The sequence below is a fragment of the Sinohyriopsis cumingii genome, chromosome 6, assembly GCF_028554795.1.
Source record: "Sinohyriopsis cumingii isolate HCF-2022 chromosome 6, ASM2855479v2, whole genome shotgun sequence".
Taxonomy (NCBI): domain Eukaryota; kingdom Metazoa; phylum Mollusca; class Bivalvia; order Unionida; family Unionidae; genus Sinohyriopsis; species Sinohyriopsis cumingii.
In genome coordinates, this window is record NC_142966.1 from 68,301,266 (window position 1) to 68,324,696 (window position 23,431).

The 23,431-nt window shown below is 35.5% G+C and overlaps 1 protein-coding gene across 2 annotated transcripts in view; it reads left to right on the top strand.

The window, feature by feature from the left end:
• Window positions 1-1,234: 1,234 nt before the first annotated feature.
• The window catches only part of LOC149797135 (uncharacterized), a 33,259-nt gene continuing 11,062 nt past the window's right edge, over window positions 1,235-23,431 (top strand). For both annotated transcript variants that reach the window (XR_016421775.1, XM_089961808.1), the window contains exons 1-6: window positions 1,235-1,349; window positions 6,599-6,672; window positions 11,181-11,312; window positions 13,108-13,192; window positions 19,601-19,706; window positions 22,455-22,575. Coding sequence is in view for 1 of the 2 variants with exons in the window: in XM_089961808.1 (XP_089817934.1) it covers window positions 1,319-1,349; window positions 6,599-6,672; window positions 11,181-11,312; window positions 13,108-13,192; window positions 19,601-19,706; window positions 22,455-22,575 (549 nt within the window). In the remaining variant the exon portion in view is untranslated. The remainder of the gene's footprint in view (window positions 1,350-6,598; window positions 6,673-11,180; window positions 11,313-13,107; window positions 13,193-19,600; window positions 19,707-22,454; window positions 22,576-23,431) is intronic.

Here is a 23,431-nt window from a genome sequence, read left to right on the forward strand (position 1 = left end):
AATAACAAAATCTGGCCCATCAGGTGTAGCACATGCAAATTATAGAATGGGGTTTGATAAGAGAACGTACATGTTAAAGGAACGCTTAAGAAATGACCAAGAAGACTTTCTTGAGTATTACGAGAAATACGTAGAAAGAAAGAGTGCGGAACACCGTGTATAACAAAGACAAGGACTAATAAATACAAAGAATACATGAATCACAGGCTGAAAATTGGCACAAAACGGAACCCCAAGAAACCGTATAATTTTGTTCTATAGCTCTAAGAAGTCGCACAGGTCCAGATGACAAATATGATGCACGCACTATATGGTAAAGGCCAATTAATCTTGGTTCCTAGATTTGGCAAGTAAACTGGCGCGGGCAGTGTGGATACCAAGTCTGAATGTGAAAAACAGACATACGTTGAAAGGTTCTTGACTGCTTAGAAAAGACGGAAAAAAAAGAAAGAAAAAGACAAGACATGCGAATCTGACCTTTTCCGACGTAGACAAAACGTTGGCAAAGAATCCGAACCAAAATACATGACTCAAGTCCACATGAACAAAAACTCCAAGACAAAAATTAATGAAGTACCAATCTGTTTATAACCGATCCAACCTTGTGAGATGTCAGAACATTTTTATAGAAACTTTATTCTGTCCATCTCGAACATTTAAAAAGTAATATTGTATAAAAGATGGAAAGATTATTATTATCTGTAGATATGTATTAGGATTGCTCAACTAAATAAATTGTTGTGACTCTTCGTGTAATATATATATATATATATATATATATATATATATATATATATATATATATATATATATATATACTATAAAGGCTTATTACCTCAAGTTCGTATGTGTCTGGGGAAAAAAACAACATGACACGAAGTCACAACAATTTATTAGAGGGAGAGAGAGAGAGAGAAATATACACCAGACAGAACGGAAAGTGATATCCGTGGATTCTATAGTATAGAAGAATGCTTGATAATAGTTGGCGGGGTCCTTTGTCAGAACTGGTCATGGGGGTAATCTGAGGTAATTTTGTCACTCAGTTTGGTTTTATTTTCCTTCAGATTATCAAGCTCGCGTCGGACCGATTCGAGCACCTGTTGATACTATGCGTATACTCGGGCTTTAAGTGCTACACTGACCGAAGGTGATTTATAAGACTAAATGTGATTAGTTAACATGTCCTACACTTCATCCAATAAAAATGTGCATTGCTTGGAAAGTATCGATTATTTGTATACGTCCACGTCCTGTTTCAGTTTCAGCAGTTTGCTATCGTAAGAAGTGTCGGTAATTCAGTTTGAAATATTCAAGAATGCAAGGCCAGTATAACATGCGAAGCCCAGGTAAGTGAATGAGGAGTTGATCAGCTGTCAGTGGATAGTTATTATTCACACAGACGACAATACTTATTTTCATTTTGCAGTTGTACACCATACAAAAGTTTGAGGAGTTGTGGAGGGTTACAGTACAACTTACATAGTCATAAATCATAAATAGACGACTTATCAGCGTCACCAGTGGGAATAACAAGAACAAAACAATTGCATCTTTCTCTGTTGTTATTTAATTGCTTTTTTTGTTCTTAGATAACATTTCCACGGGCTATTCATAAAATGTTCGTATGTGGCTGGGGAAAAAACAACATGAAGTAAAAAGCCTTTATAGTTGACTGAAATGCATATAAAATGACACTCATTATATTGTCACAATCACCTGCATCAATTGTTTGAACTAATAACATACAGTAGTTTACACAAGCCTGGAAGAACTCCTCAGGCTCACACAGTCATGATAGTTGATAGCAGAGGGATGTTGATAGCAGAGGGCCATTCAGCTGGGGTGTCATATTACCATGGATAGAAACTATCCACATTTTTGGGGCCTGTCCTATGAGTATAGAGTGATGGCTCCCAACAGCCTGATAATCATGGCGTCTTTCATAGCTCTAACGTTGTTTGCTGCACAGGGCCACCCATTAGATTTACAATGCTGTTGGGCATTTCTGGGCACCTAAGGTTTCCATCTCCAGTATTGAAGCAAACCGCATACTGAATTTGACCAATTGATGAAAATAAAATATTGTGATGCATACCATTTGAAAAGGGGCAATTGTCACCAGAATATTCTGTTCAAAATAATATTAATTTTGGACACACTGGATACCACCCTTGTGTTTTCATGACTTGAGATATGTTGGCCTATTCTGCATACAGCTTTGAAATGATGTAACGTTTATCCACCGGGCTACAGAAATGAAATGTTACTTTGGACTATTTTTGTCAGCAGTTCAGTTGGTTAATTAGGTTAGGTTTTTGGCTAGTTTTACAAAATTCAACGTAACAATGCCAATAAATGGCAAGAGATATTAAGCTAACTAAATTGATCTTATGAAAAAATAGTAAAGTTCAACATTTTATAAAAAATAAACTATTATCTGGAAGAGAAACAACTATGAACAGGATATAATGTGTTTGCAAAGTCTTGTTTGGCCGATTGGTCTAAAGCGCTCAGCATTATGGATCATTGCCATCTTACCTCTGTCTGCGTGGGTTCGAGTCTCAGGTTCAGCCAGTGTGGGTATGTGAGAAATCTTGCCAGTAGCTTCTCGTGGGTCGGTGGTTCTTTCCAGTGTTCTTCCTCCACCATTAATACTGGCCGCCATATATAGCCTATAGTGTGCTGAAAATGGCATTAAATCCTACAACAACAATGTCTTGTTTATGGGGAAAAATTACTAAAGTATTTGGAAACAGATTGTATGCTGGGGAATTTCTCAAGAATCCCATTCTAGCGGCAAGTTGACCCTTTGAGTAGCAGATGATTTTGTACTTGTCAGACAGATTGTGCAAAATTGGAACTTGGATTAAGATGCAGAATTGTTTTAAGGTACAGTAATACCTCGTGCTTCACGTTTCTGGATTTGCGAATTCACGGATTCGCGAAATTTTCATTGGTACCCTCTACGTACATGTTTTCTTTTTTTTTTATTGAATTGTACCTTCGTTATATGACTTCTGTGACATATGAAGTTTACCTAGTTTACCTTCCTGACAATGACAAAGAAAACATCAGTCATTAAGTTTACAGTCCCATTCGTTACTTGGTTTTACCTTACTATGAGTGCAAAAGAAAACGACAGCCAATGAATTAGTATAGGGGTAATATTAGTACATGTATACATGTACCGTACTGTAAATGCGCTAGTGTGGCAAATACCCATTAGGCGATACTGTACTCTATTTTTACGTCAACCATTTATTTCTCTTTTTAAGGGTAATGTATTAAGCTAACTTTTAAATGAAATTAAAGTGCTTTGGGAGCATGATTTGGGTCATATTTAGGGTTCAAACCATAGAAATAAGCATTTATTAGCATTTTTAGTGACTCGTACCAAACATTCGCGATTCCTTCTGATCCGCGACTGGTTCTGGAACCTAACCTCGTGAATGTTCGAGGTATTACTGTATACATTTCCATCTTTTATATAATGTATATATTTGTATGATTCTAAAAGATACATAGTAAATATGATTTTGTTGGTTACAGGTTCAAGAAGGTCATGGAGTGGGTCTTCATCTTCACATTTAGAAATCACATTTTCATATGCATTTAGTCAAAATGTGGATATTTTTGTTCACTTTATGAATATCGCTTTTCTTAATTAAAGTATGATCGTTTTTTCTTGCTACAAAATAGATATTTGACCACACAAAAAAACATGTAATCCAATGTTTACAGAAATGATGTATCATTGCAGAGTTGCCAAAGTAGGTGTGGGTTGGGGAGACCTCCCTGATGGAAATACATGTTTTTTTCAAGTAGATGGGTGTAAATAAAATTATCTATTTATATGTCTGTGTATCTATCTGTCTATATCTATCTATCTATCTCTCTATCTATCTATCTATCTATCTACCTACCTACCTACCTACCTGTCTATTTACCTGTCTATCTATCTATCTATCTATTGATCTATCGCAGTGGGTGGTGCATGGTCAAACTAAAGACAGTCAAAAGAGTAATGATAGGAAAGGCAGGGTAAGTAAAAGAGTGTCAGTATATGTTACCATCTGGTGTTTTTGTGGGCAACAACATTTTTGGGTTATTAAAACTTGAATCCACAATTTTGGGTTTGGGGTGAAGAAATTCAAAGGCATCGTGAAAAGAAACCGCAGATTTGGATATAAAATGCACTGGAATCTATCTGTTGGTACATAAACCCTTTATTCATACAGTGAAACCTGTCTTGAAAGACCACCTCTTCTGCCAGAAAATAATGGTCTCTCAAGATGGATGGTCTCTCATAACAGTTCACAACACTATATAATCGATAAATCTGTGCATGGAGATTCTGGTCTCTCAAAACAGGTGGTCTCATAGCAGTGGTCTCTCAAGACAGGTCTTACTGTACTGACAAACTCATCTTAACAGCACATTTTTACATCATAATCCACTTATGCAGACACATGGCCTGGGTAATTGTTGCTTTGATACACTGAGATATTACGTCACGAGATTAGCTACAATTGATCAACTGCCAAAGGCAGGAACATGAATGGTACAATCGACCAAATGATGTTTATTGTTGTTGTTTATATATATATACATCCAAAAAAAGTATAGTTCTGCTGAAATAAGAGTGATTACCTTTGAAGCACCGATTGTTCAGTATAAATACTAAGCGAATGAAACAAAAAGAAATCAGTCAGCATCAGTGTACTAATATTTGATGTTACTGCCATAATAATAAACTGGCATTTGTTTGGTCTCAAAAGTTTGCATTTAGCAGTGACTTCAGTAACACCCTTCATTAAAGCAAGCTGACTGCATTCTTCTTCAGTAAAAACAAAAAACCTTTTTCAGAGGAAATCAGCACCAGACTTAAATAAAAGCAATGGAATCGGATTGATTGTTGCGTTTTCCAATGTGATTGAAACATTTATTGTGCTGTGAAAGTTTCTGCTTTGCAGGAAAAATGTTTACGCTTACAGTTGCTACCAAAGGTGGCATTGAAAGTAAATTAAATCTTTTGAAACCATAGATATTTGATTGCAAAGATGTTTGTTCAATATTTTAATGTGTTCGTGTGTTTTATTTTTCTTGTTAACAGTGTCATCCTCTTGGTAGCCTCAGCAACATATTAACTGTCTCGATCTGTTCAAAATTAAAGCCATGCACATGTAGCATGCAAACAACTTTAAAGCCACTACTGGCAACAATGAATTATTTAGTGACGTGTTTGTTGACAATAGGATATAGATCAAACAATGAGGAATAACTTTTTTTACATACACTTTATTTGTGTTTTCTAATCGGGTTTTAATGATAAATACATTTGTTAACATGTGATCCATACTCAAATTCATGGATTTTTTATATACATGCACAGTACTTTACACATTATTGATTTTTCTACACAGATTTAAATTATCAATATACACTTACAGTGTAAATCCTACTCAAGGACGACAGGTTACCTCTTACAAATTTCACTTCTATGTGAAATTTCACACACCCCGCCATTTCTCAACATCCGCTTAAGTCAATATTACCTTGGTCAAAGGAATATGGGTATAAATATATACCAGTACTATTGTATTATGAAAATGTCGAAAGTTTTTGAAAATTGTTGAAAAAATATTGAGGTTGACAATTTCTTTTGGTGACAACTTTATTAATGCCAGCATGTCCCTGCCAGTCACAAATAGCCATGATTTGTCATATTAGAAACAAATAATGAGTTGTTTACAAAAACTTGTTGGTTTGTTGTTGTTGTTGTTGTTGTGGGTTTAACGCCATTTTTCAGCACGATAGGCTATACATGGCGGCCAGTATTAATGGTGGAGGAAGAACCCGGAAAACCCCGGAAAGAACCACCGACCCACGAGAAGCTACTGGCAAGCTTTCTCACATGCCCACATTGGCTGAATCTTTGACTCGAACCGCCGCAGACAGAGGTGAGATGGCAGTGATCCGTAACGAAGAGCGCTTTAGACCACTCGGCCACTCGGGGCCCCTGTTGGTTTGTATATCCCCAGCTACATGCTACGAAGAAAATATACAAAAATAAACGTGGTAGTACAATAGTTATAACTTTCACACAAGAAATTAATAAATAACTCACATACCTCAATAGCTGAAGATGTGCAAGTCCTTAAGTAGATTGCTCACTGACAAGACGTTCCATAATGTGAAGATGTTAGTCTTATGGTGAGGCATTTATACACACACGATGCTGCCATACCTCCTCTGTGTGCTGGAAGTATTTGGTTTTCCCCATCGAAAGCACTTAGCACGTGCGGCATTGGATGAACCAAACTTACTGTTTTGAAATATTGTACAGTATTCATACATCACACTCGGGATATCGTTGTACACAAAAAACCGAAACCCAAGAACATGTATTTATTAAATAAAGTGATTTATACTATTCCGTGGCAACCACAGTATGTTTTTTAATGCATATCTTTATCAAGCATCATTTTGATGTTCACTCCCATGATACTTCTCTGATTTTAGAAAGTTCATTTTAAAATAGTTTCTATATTAAAGTATGCTAAGTCAAAAATATAACATTTATTCTTTTCTGCAGCTGTGAAGCGGCTTATGAAGGAGGCACAAGAATTGCGAGAGCCCACAGAACAGTACTATGCGCAACCACTCGATGTAAGATTTATTTGCATTAAAGGATCCATCTCTTCGAATCTGTTGGGAGGCTGATTTTTGTATTGAGGGTTGACCTGACTAAATTATCAGTTTTCTGATACTTTAGCCACAATGCCATTATTGTCTGAGAGTCTGTACACTGCCCTTTATAGGTGGTACTCTGCCTTCCTTGGAAATTGCCAAGTGTTAAATAACAGAAGTCATAATCCATGGCATATTGTAACATTCAGCATATTTATTTTGGTCATCAACCTCTTAACATTAACTGCTGTATTTCCTTCTGGTCTTTGGTTCCAAAACCATGCATGAATGGTGGAAAAATCAAGCAAATACAGCTGTACTCCCCAAAGATCAATCATGTCTGTTCAGATCCTTATCAAAATGAAATTTGACTACCGGTAAGTGCCAGATTTAAACAATGATAAACATGTTCAGTGAAACTTTGCACATGAGCACTGTATCTCTTGTCTTGAAGGGTTAGACAGTTTTTGGTCTTGGTGTGCTCCTTTCAAGCTGCTGTCATCATTTTCATGTCAGTGTGTATTAGTGAGACAGTTTGCTGGCTTTTTTTCCCTTACTGATGAGATAATGGCAATAATTTAAAATTGGAAGGTGTTTCAGACATTTTGTAATCTTAGACAAATGCGATGAACATGATGCTTAAAGTGCCCAGACAGGCAACTAAAACTCTGCCCTAACTAGTGGTGTGGTGACAGCATTGAAGGTACTACTCCAACTGAGTGCAAATGATTAAATTTCTCCAATTCATTCATGATAAGTTTTTCTTTCATGTCAGCCACAAATAACTGGTTGCTAACTCAACATGTTGGTGATAGGATGTATGGTGATCATAATGTTTATCCCATCAAATTCTTTGGTCATTGTCCTTCTTGTTTCAGAAACAATCAGTAGCCACAGAGCATAAGACAATAAAGGCATGAAAGGTTAACCCCTTATCTCTACAGTTATAAAAATCTTTCATTTGAATGAATGTTCTAGCCTTTGTGCATTGCAATCAGTCCCTCATACCGTGTCGTTTATCACTGTTTTATGGCATTGTGTCAGCACGTCTAGATCTTTACAGCAAAATAATTATGCCCTAATTAAAGCTAAGAAAAAGATACAAGCACAATGTAGCTAACTTTATTATGGTACTGAGCTACTTTTTCAAGGAGCTGATCAGACTTGGCTGGATACATATATGTAATGTAAGTCATTATCCTATTTGAAACAGCTTTACTTCAATGTAAGGCCAGATTTTAATCACAAAACAGGAGAGCTATTCAAGTTTCAACAATTTAATAAACACTAGTAATAATAAAAATTTACTGTGCATTGTGGATTAAGAATAAAATTGTAACATTCCAGTCCAAACTGTATTGTTATGAAATGGATGCAGATGAATTGATGTTTTATGTGTTCGTTCCCTAATAAATTGCACCTAGAATTTGTCTCTGTTTTCATAAATTGAGCGGCTCAATATAAAGTTAAGATCGCACATAACAAAATAACCAATGCAAATACAATCAGTGTATTGCTCAGGAAGGGGTTCAACCAGAAACAAACTGTATTATAAAACACATGGAAAATGATACCACTGAGATGTGTTTCCCAATGATATAGTACTGTTATATTCTAGAATGTGCTAATAGAGTATTCATTATCTGCATATCACTTCAGGGTAATACGCAGATAATGAATACTCTCTGTAAGAGTGCTAAACTGGATGCTCCCTGCTATACATGCTTAGCTATTTACCGAAGTAACAGTACTGAAACTTTAATATATTTCACATGTGGAATTTCCTTATGCAGTAATATATAATAGTATAATAGATTATTGTTTTGTTACTCGAGTCAATGTAGATGTATGCAACCATTTAAATAGCGCTGCTGTTCTATAGCAATGTTAATTTTGTGGGAGCTTCTTTCTTCAACACTGAAGAATATAAACTGTACATTTATTTTATATCATTTGGAATATTATATAGCAAAGAATGCATTTTTTTGTTGCACTGTATTGTGATCTCTATAGTAAGCATACCCCAGTCCTACTTCATGTGCATACATGTTGCTGATCAGAATGTGTCTGCCAGAGCATGCCATACAACTGGTATTTATACCTTTGAGACCCATCGGTCTTTCACAGAGATTGATGGGATAAACCTTGGTTATAAGTGCGTGAAGGAAATACATGAGTAGTTAGAATGTTACTTAACAACACCTTAGTAACAGTCAAAAGTATAATGGGTAAATTGTGATTCTCATTTACACAAGCAATTTGTCATAAAATTACCCTATATTTGGAGATTTTATGTAAAGATTTCACAACAGAACTTAACTTCGTGTCTCAGAAAATGAATGTACTACACTAACTAATGTAAGAGGACTTAAAAGAGCTCAAAATAAAATGACTAAAAAAAAACAATTTGGACCAGCATTGACAGCGGGAGAGAGAGCGAATTTATACTTATTAAGATATTTAAAATACTTAATTTCGTAATAAGCATGATTGAAATAATGAAAAACATTCTTCTTTCATCTACAAGTTTCATGTAATTTAATCCCCAATTTCTAAGATAATAAATATTGAGATTATATTCTGCTGTGAAGGACTTGATTAATGTCAAGACAAAATTATAAATTCACTCCATGATCGATTGGTTGACCAGTTTAAAAATGCAATTCAGTATCTTAGCTCACAGAGTTTGTCCCATTAATGACACAAATGAAATCCATGCAGAAGCATAGCAATGCAGAGGATAAATATCCATGCATAAATAATTAATTTCCATTCTGTTATTACTTGTATCTGTTGCCAATATTCACAGTGTCATAATGTAGAAAGTTGATTTGTTTTCTCCTGGTTCTTCATACATTTTATGTTGAGACAGTTACCACTAACAAAAATATTGATTCACCTATGCATGCATGTCTTTTAATTGATATCCATTTTAATTTATGCATCTGTACAAGTTTAGTAGCTATAAAAAAAAGAAACAGGAATGTAGACTCATGATGTTATCAAGTGAGAAAAGGGAGTTAATTTGGTTCTTTGGATAGAGCCAGTAGAGTGTGGTTCTGTGTTGATTAAATTTTGGCAAAATGGCTTAGAATTAAGCAAAGATAACAATGTAGTATCAGACTGCAACATTACTTCTGCAGGGGAAAATGTCTGGCACTAGATTTTCAGGATCACTGGTAAAAAAAACACTAAAGTGTTTCATTTGTCACAACACATTGAAATATGGATTATCGTGTTATTTTGAGTCTGGTCATGAATTAAATTGCAAGATATTTAGTACCACCAAATCTTGGTTCATAATCATTCTTTATGATGAATTAATTCTTGAAAATATTTTTTATATGGTATCTGTATGACAGTCTATTAACTTTTGCTTGTTCTGTCCATAACTTTGTAACAGTTGGAGAGATTTTCATTAAACTGTGTATCAATTACAGCCACTGTGTTGCATTCCAAATCCTTGCTCCCTGCGAGGTCAAGGTCATGGCAAGAGAGAATGTAATTCTCTGGTTTGTATCCTTGTCCAAAGTTTAACTTTTGAACCATTGAAGATAGTTTAATGAAACTTTAGCCAGTAAGATATCTCACTCGATAGTGCATCACATTACAATGCAACTCTAAATAAAGGTTGCAGCAAAGGCAACTGTAACATTGTCTTCTATTCTTATCCTTAGTACAGGTCTTGAACCATGAAAGATATGAAACATTGATTATATACACATCACGACTAGACACTATATCACATACTATAGCCACAGAACCTGACATCAGGATCAATGAAAAATATAAGTCAGTAACATCTAGTATTCATTTACAGATATAACTTTAGAACTAGTTAAGATACATTTTCCTGTCTAAAACCCGACATAGGTATGAATATACCTATGAACCAGGATTTTACTCCATTGCAGCTTCACAAGCATTAGCGGGGTCCCAAGTGGCCGAGTGGTCTAAAGCGCTCACCTTTACGGATCATTGTCATCTCACCTTTGTGTGGGTTCGAGTCTTGGTTTCGGCCAACATGGGTATGTGAGAAAGCTTGCCAGTAGCTTCTTGTGGGTTGGTGGTTCTTTCCGGGGTTTTCCCAGGTTTTTCCTCTACCATTTTTACTGGCCGTCATGTATAGCCTATCTTGTGCTGAAAATGGCATTACACCCTACAACAACAAGCATTAGTGGAAAGTGGTCAGTCAACTTTGAGTTTATTGTGTTACTTGAATGTGATCCAAAAAAAAATTTGATAGTAACTTAGTTTAAGATTTTGAGACCTGGAATAGTCTAAATTCTAGCCACAATGCATGTAATTATGACTGTATAGATAATTAAACATTTATATTGCAATGCAGAAATCCCTTTATCATTTAGATTATCTAAGATACTTCAAAAGTCACATTCATTTTTCGATCTAGGTTAATACTGAGGGTATTTTTGACTCTCAGGAGGATGTTTTAATTGCTATTCAATAATGTGTCAATTTTTTTTCAGGAAAACCTTTTTGAATGGCATTTTACTATCCGAGGTCCAGCTGACTCAGAATTTGAGATTGGCATATACCATGGGAGGATAGTTCTACCCCCAGAGTATCCGATGAAACCACCCAGCATTATTATCATGACTGTACGTTTTGACGTCATATTACCTTTATTTAAGGATCATATAGTCTTCAAAGTTGAGTTATATTATCTTCACAGATGGATCATATTGACTTCACATGTTATATTGTCTTCATAGATGGATCATGTTGACTTCACATGTTATATTGTCTTCACAGATGGATCATGTTGACTTCACGTTATATTGTCTTCACAGATGGATCATATTGACTTCATGTTATATTGTCTTCGCAGATGGATCATGTTGACTTAACATGTTATATTGTCTTCACAGATGGATCATGTTGACTTCACATGTTATATTGTCTTCACAGATGGATTAGATTTGTCTTCACATCACTCCAGTGGCCTGTTGGTTAGAGTCTCTCCCTGGAGAGCAACTGTCTTGCATAAGTGTTCAGCATTAAGAGGTTAGTGTTAGCACTGGTCAGCCTAGTGTTGAGGTTAATGTGACTGGGCATGACATTATACTACATGTTGCCCCAGTGTTAGATATCACTATAAACTGCCACACTGCAGACATCATAGTGATAAAACACGAATCCACACAAACACAGATTTGTCTTTACATATGGATCATATTATCTTCACAGTCATTGTCTTCACAGATTTGTCATATTGTCTTCACAGATGGGTCATATAGTCTTCACAGATGGGTTATATGGTCTTCACATATGGGTCATATTGTCTTCACAGATGGGTTATATTGTCTTCACAGATGGGTCATATGGTCTTCACAGATGGGTCATATGGTCTTCACAGATGGGTTATATTGTCTTCACAGATGGGTTATATTGTCTTCACAGATGGTCATATGGTCTTCACAGATTGTCATATGGCCTTCACAGATGGGTTATATTGTCTTCACAGATGGGTCATATGGTTTTCACAGATGTGTCATGGTTTTCACAGATGGGTCATATGGTCTTCACAGATGGGTCATATGGTCTTCACAGATGGGTTATATTGTCTTCACAGATGGTCATATGGTCTTCACAGATGGGTCATATGACCTTCACAGATGGGTCATATGGTCTTCACAGATGGGTCATATGGTTTTCACAGATGGGTCATATGGTTTTCACAGATGGGTCATATGGTCTTCACAGATGGTTTATATTGTCTTCACAGATGGTCATATGGTCTTCACAGATGGGTCATATGGTTTTCACAGATGGGTCATATGGTTTTCACAGATGGGTCATATGGTCTTCACAGATGGGTTATATTGTCTTCACAGATGGTCATATGGTCTTCACAGATGGGTCATATGGCCTTCTCAGATGGGTCATATGGTCTTCACAGATGGGTCCTGTCTCATTCAGTCGTAAATTTGTGGTTTGAAGCAACCATGTCATGCAGGAATTGGTAACTATGAATGAAAAGGGAATTTATGGTAAAATGTTTCAGTAGCACTGTGTATGTTGTGTGTTCTACTATTCTTACAGTGCTAACCTGGCATCCAACTATGTATTTTGACATGTTTTGAAAGTAGCATCCCAAGGAATGTAATATTAATGACAGAACAATGGTAAATTTGAAAAAGTTTCAGGAAACTGCATTCTGTCCATCCAGTGAAATTTGACTGAGCATGTAATGTGTAAAGCATGGCTTGTATTCCATAATCTATGAAAGAAAACAAGTCAAAAATGCATTACATTTTATTTTTTGTTGAACTTTGTTTTTATGTAGAATTATAAACATTGTCCTTAAGAATGCATTAAGGAAAAGAATTTGGAATGATGGGACAGTAACAATTAACTTTACTTGTATGTTCAACTCTGTAAATTATTTTTCAGCCAAATGGTAGATTTGAGACCAACAAGAAGATTTGCTTAAGTATATCAGGTCACCACCCTGAATCTTGGCAGCCATCTTGGTCAAGTAAGTGTTCAGGATTTTCTTTTTTTTAAAGCAGTAGTTGTCTCCTCTTATGGGACAGAGAAATGTTAAGTTTGTACTGTGTATTCATGAATATATCTGTCCATCCATCATACTTGTAAGCAAGATGCAGCACTCCCTCATGGAATTCATTTAGTGTACCACTTTATGATGAAATTGTCGTGTAATGAAGGACATGATACAGTACTCCATCATTATAACTCTGACCATGGAAGTCCTATAGTATAACATGTTATGATGAGATTGTCTTGTAATAAAGTACAGGATTCGTTACTCACTCATTATAACACTGGCCATGGAAGTCCTATAGTATAACATGTTATGATGAGATTGTCTTGTAATGAAGTACAGGATTCGTTACTCACTCATTATAACACTGGCCATGGAAGTCCTATAGTATAACATGTTATGATGAGATTGTCTTGTAATGAAGTACAGGATTCGTTACTCACTCATTATAACACTGGCCATGGAAGTCCTATAGTATAACATGTTATGATGAGATTGTCTTGTAATGAAGTACAGGATTCGTTACTCACTCATTATAACACTGGCCATGGAAGTCCTATAGTATAACATGTTATGATGAGATTGTCTTGTAATGAAGTACAGGATTCGTTACTCACTCATTATAACACTGGCCATGGAAGTCCTATAGTATAACATGTTATGATGAGATTGTCTTGTAATGAAGTACAGCATTCGTTACTCACTCATTATAACACTGGCCATGGAAGTCCTATAGTATAACATGTTATGATGAGATTGTCTTGTAATGAAGTACAGCATTCGTTACTCACTCATTATAACACTGGCCATGGAAGTCCTATAGTATAACATGTTATGATGAGATTGTCTTGTAATGAAGTACAGCATTCGTTACTCACTCATTATAACACTGGCCATGGAAGTCCTATAGTATAACATGTTATGATGAGATTGTCTTGTAATGAAGTACAGGATTCGTTACTCACTCATTATAACACTGGCCATGGAAGTCCTATAGTATAACATGTTATGATGAGATTGTCTTGTAATGAAATACAGGATTCATTACTCACTCATTATAACACTGGCCATGGAAGTCCTATAGTATAACATGTTATGATGAGATTGTCTTGTAATGAAGTACAGGATTCGTTACTCACTCATTATAACACTGGCCATGGAAGTCCTATAGTATAACATGTTATGATGAGATTGTCTTGTAATGAAGTATAGGATTTGTTACTCACTCATTATAACACTGGCCATGGAAGTCCTATAGTATAACATGTTATGATGAGATTGTCTTGTAATGAAATACAGGATTTGTTACTCACACATTATAACACTGGCCATGGAAGTCCTATAGTATAACATGTTATGATGAGATTGTCTTGTAATGAAATACAGGATTTGTTACTCACTCATTATAACACTGGCCATGGAAGTCCTATAGTATAACATGTTATGATGAGATTGTCTTGTAATGAAATACAGGATTCGTTACTCACTCATTATAACACTGGCCATGGAAGTCCTATAGTATAACATGTTATGATGAGATTGTCTTGTAATGAAATACAGGATTCGTTACTCACTCATTATAACACTGGCCATGGAAGTCCTATAGTATAACATGTTATGATGAGATTGTCTTGTAATGAAGTACAGGATTCGTTACTCACTCATTATAACACTGGCCATGGAAGTCCTATAGTATAACATGTTATGATGAGATTGTCTTGTAATGAAGTATAGGATTTGTTACTCACTCATTATAACACTGGCCATGGAAGTCCTATAGTATAACATGTTATGATGAGATTGTCTTGTAATGAAATACAGGATTCGTTACTCACTCATTATAACACTGGCCATGGAAGTCCTATAGTATAACATGTTATGATGAGATTGTCTTGTAATGAAGTACAGGATTCGTTACTCACTCATTATAACACTGGCCATGGAAGTCCTATAGTATAACATGTTATGATGAGATTGTCTTGTAATGAAATACAGGATTCGTTACTCGTTCATTATAACACTGGCCATGGAAGTCCTATAGTATAACAATGTTATGATGAGATTGTCTTGTAATGAAGTACAGGATTCGTTACTCACTCATTATAACATTAGCCATGGAAGTCCTATAGTATAACATGTTATGATGAGATTGTCTTGTAATGAAGTATAGGATCCGTTACTCACTCTTTATAACACTGGCCATGGAAGTCCTATAGTATAACATGTTATGATGAGATTGTCTTGTAATGAAGTATGATACAGTACTCCATCATTATAACACTGGCCATGGAAGTCCTATAGTATAACATGTTATAATGAGATTGTCTTGTAATAAAGTATATGATACAGTACTCCATCATTATAACACTGGCCATGGAAGTCTTATAGTATAACCTGTTATGATGAGATTGTCTTGTAATGAAGTACAGGGATCGTTATTTATTATAACACTGGCCATGGAAGTTATATATTATATCGCTTTATGATGAGTCTTGTGGTGCATGACACAGTACTCATTATAATATTGTCAGTGGGATCAATACAGCAGAGAACTTCATAATGAGACAGTCTTATAAGTACAAGATTCAGTACTCACTCATTGTAATGCTGTCTGTGGAATCCATAGAATATATTAATTGATTATGAGACATCTTTGTAATGAAGTACTTGATACTTATGATTCTATCAACACTTTATGAAATGGGATCCATGACTTAATTGATAAACTGAGTTATAATGAAGGGCCTCATAGTGAAAGAGTGCTTCATCTAAACAAATTATTATAAAGCCAGACCAGACCATGTTGTCAAGTTATCCCCAAAATAGTTTAACCATGTTGGACCGTCCATCTCTGAAACACCTCCCTGGCTACTTAAACAACCAGAAGTACTTTTTATGCTTCACGATGGGGAAAAATCGGAGACAAACCCTTCCATCTTCCACAACTCAATCATGAACTCCTCACCGAATTTAAAAACTTAAAAAGAATTTATACCAACGGATCAGAGGTTGAGGAAAAGGTTGCTGCAGCCTTTGTTATTGGAAAACACACCAGTTCGCTTACCAAATGACACATAAAATTTTTCAGCCGAAATCAGAGCAATATATCTTGCTCTGCAGTATGTCGAAAACAAACGTATTTTAAACTGCATCATCTTTTCCGACTCCCTATCAGTACTTCAGTCACTACAAAATAGAAAACTGGAGAACCCATTGTTGACCAATCTTCTTGTCAAAAATACTAAGTTGAGTACCTCCCACAATATCGTATACTGCTGGTTACCTAGCCATGTTGGTATTAAACGTAATGAAAAAGCAGACCGCGCTGCTAAAATGGCCCTAACTCAAGAACCATCTGATTTTAAAATACTATATACTGGTTTTAAACCTAGTATCAAAGAGTCTTTTATGTCAGAAGTGGCAGGCATAATGGAATGAAGCAGTGAATAATAAACTTCATGCCATCAAGCCAGCCTAGGGGAATGGACTCCTTCCTACAGAACCGTCCATAGGGAGGAGGTAGTCATTTCAAGAATTAGAAATGGTCATATGCATTTAACCCACTCCCACATACTAAAAGGCAGAGACCCAGCAGAGTGCGTTTCTTGCAATGAACCATTCACTGTTAAGCACTTTATGATAGTGTTTCGATCTGCAACCTACACGTGCATGACATGAAGGAACTTTTTGATGCAATAAACATCACTTGTACTGTGAAATTCCTGAAAGAAATAAGCGTTTATTCTATAACTTTTATACCATCACCTAGAGCATTTTTATGTAATGTATGTACCGTCCCTTTCTTGTTTCAATACCTTTTCATCTCTCTTCATTATTATACACCATTTACATCCCCCTTTGATCGTGAAGCTTTATTTCTTACCATTACCATCTTATCATTTTAATTTCAACTATTTGGTTTTGATATCGCTAGTCGATATGAAACTTTTTATAATTTTTTTAACGATCGGAGATATAACCCTTTATATGGTGCTAAATAGCCTAACAGTGCTTGTGTGCCATTAAAATACAATTAATAAATCAATCAATCAACCAAGTTGGACCAAATTTGATATGCATGTTCCTTTGGTGGGTCTTTGTTGATGTGGGAAGATTTGGTCATACTGGCCTTTTATCATGAAACCTATTAAACCTAACTTGTCCTAATTGGATATTTAGTTACCTGGAGTAGATCCCAAGAATTGATCAGGGGGCAGTGACTGTGAACTAATTCTGAAGATTATGAAGATAATTTGTTTTTTGTGAAGGAAACCACTTATAAACAAGGACATGAACATGTAAGCAAGATAGTGTAGCTCAAACTTTTTAATTTACTGTTATTAATCTTAATATATGAGCCCCCTAATTTTCCATACTCCATATTTTCAAAATTTATAATTTACAATACTGCATAATAGCTCTGGAAGTCATATACATTTTTTAACGTGAAAGAAAAAAAAAATGGAATGTAAACTAAAGAAAAAACATCTTCAGTAGTGATAGAATAGATGACTGACAGACCATAAAGCTGCTTTATCCAAATCTTAACCTTGCTTTTTATCTTATTTCTGAGAATGCCAGAGAGCAACACATAACTAAATCTGAAAAATGTTATTCCTCCTAGGAATCAAAATATCTTTGGCCTAGTGGTTAGAGCATCCATCTTGGATGCAGGAGGTCTTGGGTTTGATACCCGGCCAAGTCATACCAAAGACTTACAAAAATGGTACTAACAGCTGCCTTGCTAGGCGCTCAGCATTAAGAGGTTAGTGTTTTGACTGATCAGCCTGGTGTCATGATAATGTGACTAGGTGGGACATAATGCTACATGTGTCCAGCATGATGTCCCAGTGCTGGACATCACTATAAACTGCCACACTGCAGACATGGTAGTGATATGACTGAAAAATTGTTAAAGCTACGTTAAACATCCAAATTGCCACTCTGTTGCCCTCTCTGGGCAATTTCTGGCTTGGAACTAGTATGTAGAGTGGGTTGGTCATATTGACATTGTGCTTTCACATTAATATGTCTAGTTTGTCCCAGATGGAAATGGCGTAAATTTGATACCCATTATGGCCACCATGGAAGCCATCTTGAAAATTTTGTTACTGTTACTCTTCCAAAATGCAGTTATATCACCAGTTGGTCCTAAATCAAAATGGTTCTGATCTGAAGACTAACATGATCACCATGATGGACATCTTGAAAATCTTGTTATTGGGGGACCTTTTTATGGCTCAGAATGAAAATGATGCAAACTGATCCTCAATATGGCCACCATGGTGACCACCTTGAAAAGGTTATCACTACTTCTTCCAAATGGATGGCTGTATCATCATGTGGTTTTCACCAGTATACTTCTTATGATACATAGTTGGTCCTAAATGAATATCGTATCAGTCATACAGCCAGAAATGCTGCCATGTTGATTTTTTTGGAAACTTTGTTGGAACGACTGCCCCCAGAATGGACGGTCATTGGCATGGGCTTTGCACCAAAAGACTTAAAAAAATATCAGCTTAGTCCTAAATGAATGATATATGACATCCAAATAATTCCACCTTAGTTAATTTGAAAATCTTGTTATTAGTGAAGAATGTAATAGCAAAGATAGTTTCAAAACTCCACTGTTGAAAGGACAGAATGTTCTAATTTTGAATTCCTTGAAATTCTTTTCAGTCAAGTGAGTTTCAGTCCTTTTGACACACTCTCCTTCAAAATCTGTGTGCAAAAAATACCCAGTAGTGATTGAAACAAGTGTTCTGTGTCTGTGAACAAGGTGTCTCACCAGTGTCAGTACATGCAATGAGTATTCTTCAACCTTCAGCTCTTGGATCTTGTAAAAAGTTTAGAACCCCAAAAATATGAATTTCAACGTAATTCATAATGTGAATAACAGTGTGTTGGCACTTCCAAATGCTACCATCACAAGACAGTAAACGTGAGCATTTAAAGATAAAACCTGCTTGCATACATTTATATTGTATATTTCAATGAAACTTTAGCCTCTTATATGTCATGTATATACAGTGTATCAGTTACCATAATCATGCTCCATCCAAAAAGTCAAAGGTTGTAGCAAAGGAAAGTGCGATTCTGTTGCTTGTTTCATTGTTTGGAGTATAACTTTGGAACCACCAAAGATATTTTAATGAATCTTTGCGTAAATATATATCGTGACAAGATGGTACCTCTTGTACCATAGCCACACCATTATCATCAAGGTCAAGGTCATGGCAAAGGAAAATACATTTCCGTGACTTATTCTTTTGTTGAGTAAACCGTTTGAACCACTTAAAATATAATAAAACTTTCCCCAAATATGTATTTGATTTCTTTTAAATGAGGATTAATACCATATTTCTCATCCATTTTCAGTTCGTACAGCCTTACTTGCCATCATTGGTTTCATGCCGACCCATGGAGCTGGTGCTATTGGGTCTCTGGATTATTCTCCTGAAGAGAGAAAAGTATTAGCTAAGAGGTAATATAAATACACAGTTTAATCTTGTTAATTAAATGCATTAATCTGACTATCTTATTTATTTGATGTCATACTCAGGACAACATAAATGGTTTGTATATTACTAGATCAAAATGTTGGTGTCAGTTTATTTTCAATCACTGTTAAGGTATACTATGTGTTCTTCATCATTTATGCAGAGGTACAGATGGTTCAGTCAAAAGTGCATTTTTATTTTAATTCATTTTAATTACCTTGATAACATTGCAAAAACTAATTTTTCCTTCAAATTCCCATTTTGACTTTAATTTTTGGGTCAAAATAGCTCAGGTAATTGAAGTATTGCTTGTTGAGGGATGAATGATAGGAAATATGAAGGTAACAGGTGCTCACTTTATTTGTGCTATTTCTATCAATATTTTTTTAATTAATTTCCTCAGAGTACAGATTGTCCTCCGTATTTAACGAAAATACAGTAAAACCTTTCTTGAGAGAGCACCCCTTCTTCCAATAGAAAATGGTCTCTCGAGACAGGTGGTCTGTCATAGCAGGTTTTGTACACAAAGACCAGTTTCCCAGGTCGAATTTCAGCATTATTTAGGAAGGAAAAATATTGTATGCATTCATCAAAAACCAAAACGGTACAGCGAAAAGGATATCCTTCAGACATTAAATATGCATCACATTTATATTTGAAGATCACTTGTACATTGTTTATTAGCATATGAAATAATTTCTAATTTACTCCTCCATTATAACATTCTCCTTTATAACATCTTGAATTTGTTTCACCAATGTTTGAACTGCTATTTTGCAAGTGGTCCAATCTTTTTTAAATTCTTTCAATTACAGTAATTCTTTTCTCCAGTGTTAGAATTTGTCTCTTTTTAGTTTGAGGTTCATCCATTGTTATTAAGGTGCTAGATGTTACTGTTTATCAGCACTCAGTTGTAATAATGATTGTAACAGTGGTTTTGATCAGGCTTAAGGGAAGTATAAAATATGTACATGTAAATTGTATATATACACCAACGAATGAAATTAAAAGACACAATTGTTTCATCCAGAAAAACAGAATCATTTACTCAGAGACAAAGTCAGTGGCTTAATTCACAGATGACATAAAGGGATTAGCTCTATTAACAACGGATGTAACCAGCCACACGAACTTGAACAGATGATGGCTTGGAGTGTGGGATGTAATCACTGTAACATCAAAAACAAAGCAAAAAACAAACCAGTCTTCTTAGAGTATCAATCAAATCCAATAAATGTCTATCACTTGCTGGTTTAATAGATAAAGACTTAATTCACCACTATGCAAATAAAGATCAAGTCCAAAGATAAACAATGTATGGAACCACTATTTGACTCTGGCACAACAATGACAGTTCGTGACATGTACTTTAGCCTGGTTTACAATCTATAATTTCTTTTTTGTTCTTTTTTTGTTGTTGTCGATTTGAACAATATTTACTTTTCAAGTTGTGGTTACAAAGGATTACATAAAGATCAATGATGTTTAGCTCAGTTCCTCCGATAAATTCATTCATAGTACTGGAACAGCCTTTGCTTTTTAGTCTGGTTTACAATTTGTAATATATAACAATACATGCATGACCTATGAAATTAGAAATCTGTAGTCAGCCTATTTTTTTAGAACAGTCTAGTCAGTCATAGTTACAAAGAATTAAATACGTTTTGGTGATGTTTATCTCTGTTTTTGTGATGTTTTCATTAAAAGCAGTGTTGAAATGCATACTTTGCCAAGTCATATTGGTCGCATTCAGCAGGTTGTTGTTTACGAGAGTGCATTTAATATAATAACATTGATCCATATAGTATGATTGTGGTCGTGATAAGTGGTCACTAATAGCAGAGGTCGCTCAAGACTTGTTTTACTGTAGTAAATATTTTATTTTTAAAATGTATGGTCTTGCTGATGATCTTATTTATCAGTGTCATGAAATTGAAGAAACTGGTGGGTTTTCAGTGTTCTTTGCAAATGATAGCATTAAGGATCCGAGCCAAAACAACCTACTATTCATCTTAGTTTAATGATACATTAAGCAGTCATAATTACCTCCCTTGCAGTCATTATCAGCTACCTCATGAAACATTATTTCGTAAGATATGTGGCGGAATTGATTCAAAGAAAAACATGATTTTCAGAAGCTTATTTAAAGCATAATATGTACAAAACATCGGGAGCAGAAGCAATATGAAAGATTCATTGTATATTTATGTAGTCCAGGTTTCTATTTATGTCATAAATTATTATTCCTATCAATAACAACACTGATATGAAAGAGGCGAAACCTAAGATGAGCACAGCTGATTGGCATCATGAGATTTCAGTGATAGACATAGAGCTTGACACTATGGGGTTATGTCACTGTGTGAGATGAGCATTCGTAACCTTAGCAAAGAAAATAAATTACTATATTTCACATTCTGTATCTTAATTTTCATTTGCCCATATTTGTATGCAAATAAAAATAATTGTTATACTACTTTGTGAAACATGAGAAATCAAAATTCAGTCCAGTTGTTTTGATATTCCTGCTTTTTTCCTTAACTCTTTTCTGATTTGAAAATGAATTTACACTTGCCAAAATTTTTGCAAAGCAGATACTGTGGAAGATTGTCTATTGATACATATGTTAGATTGAGTTGCATGCGCTGTAAATAGTTAACTGAGAAAGATAGCTGACACTCTCTTCAAGGGAGGTATTATCTAAGGTTATTGGTGAGCATTTGTATCTGCAGATCACAAAACTGGGAGTGTCCTGATTGTGGCAAAGTCACAGATGTACTGCTGCCAGTCACAGAGGCTTCAAAGCAAGCAAGGGAAGAAGCCAGACAACTTGCCACACAGATTAACTTTCAGGTAGGTATGGAAACTGTTGATACTTAAAATTACTAGAATCAATCATATGAGTTGATAGTATAACATAACCAGTTTGCCTTGCCAATGTCAGTGAAGTGGACATTAGAAAATATTTTTACTAAATGCTTAAGTGCTTGCTTTATTTAATTATTGCCTATGCACCTTCTATATTGGCCACTGCTCCAGTGACCTAGTGGTAGAGCATCAGCCTCAGATGGGGAGGTTGCAGGTTTCAACACCAGGCCGAATTGTACCAAAGACTTATTAAAATGGTACTAACAGCTGCCTCGCTAGGCGCTTAGCATTATGGGGTGTTAGGACTGGTCAGCCTTGTTGTCAGGATAATGTGACTGGTTGGGACATGATGCTACACGTCTGCGACATGATGCCCCAGTGCTAGACATCACTATAAACTGCCACACTGCAGATATCTTAGCGATATGACTGAAAAATTGTTAAAGCTTCATTAAAAATCCAAATCACACACATACTTTCATGGCCAGAAAAGGGGAAGACTATTACAGTCATTTGTGATCTATGCTCATTTTCATTTAAGCACCTATTATTCAGAGATTGCAGTATCTGTGAACCCTCAATACCATCTTTATACACGATTATCAGTGAGAAAGCAGACAGTTACCATGTAATAGCTTTCATTTGTTGAGTCTGTGTTAGTCAGAAGCGAGTCATAGCTGTGACCTTTTATATGTCAATGGCATCAGGAGTTTGTTAAGGTTTTGGTTTAAGTTTTTTAAGACAATTCATTGATCATGGATTTGACAGGAAGACCTTGACCTTTACTGTGCACCTGCCATAAGGCAGAGCATTTTTTATGTTGTCTGTATGCCCCATCTAT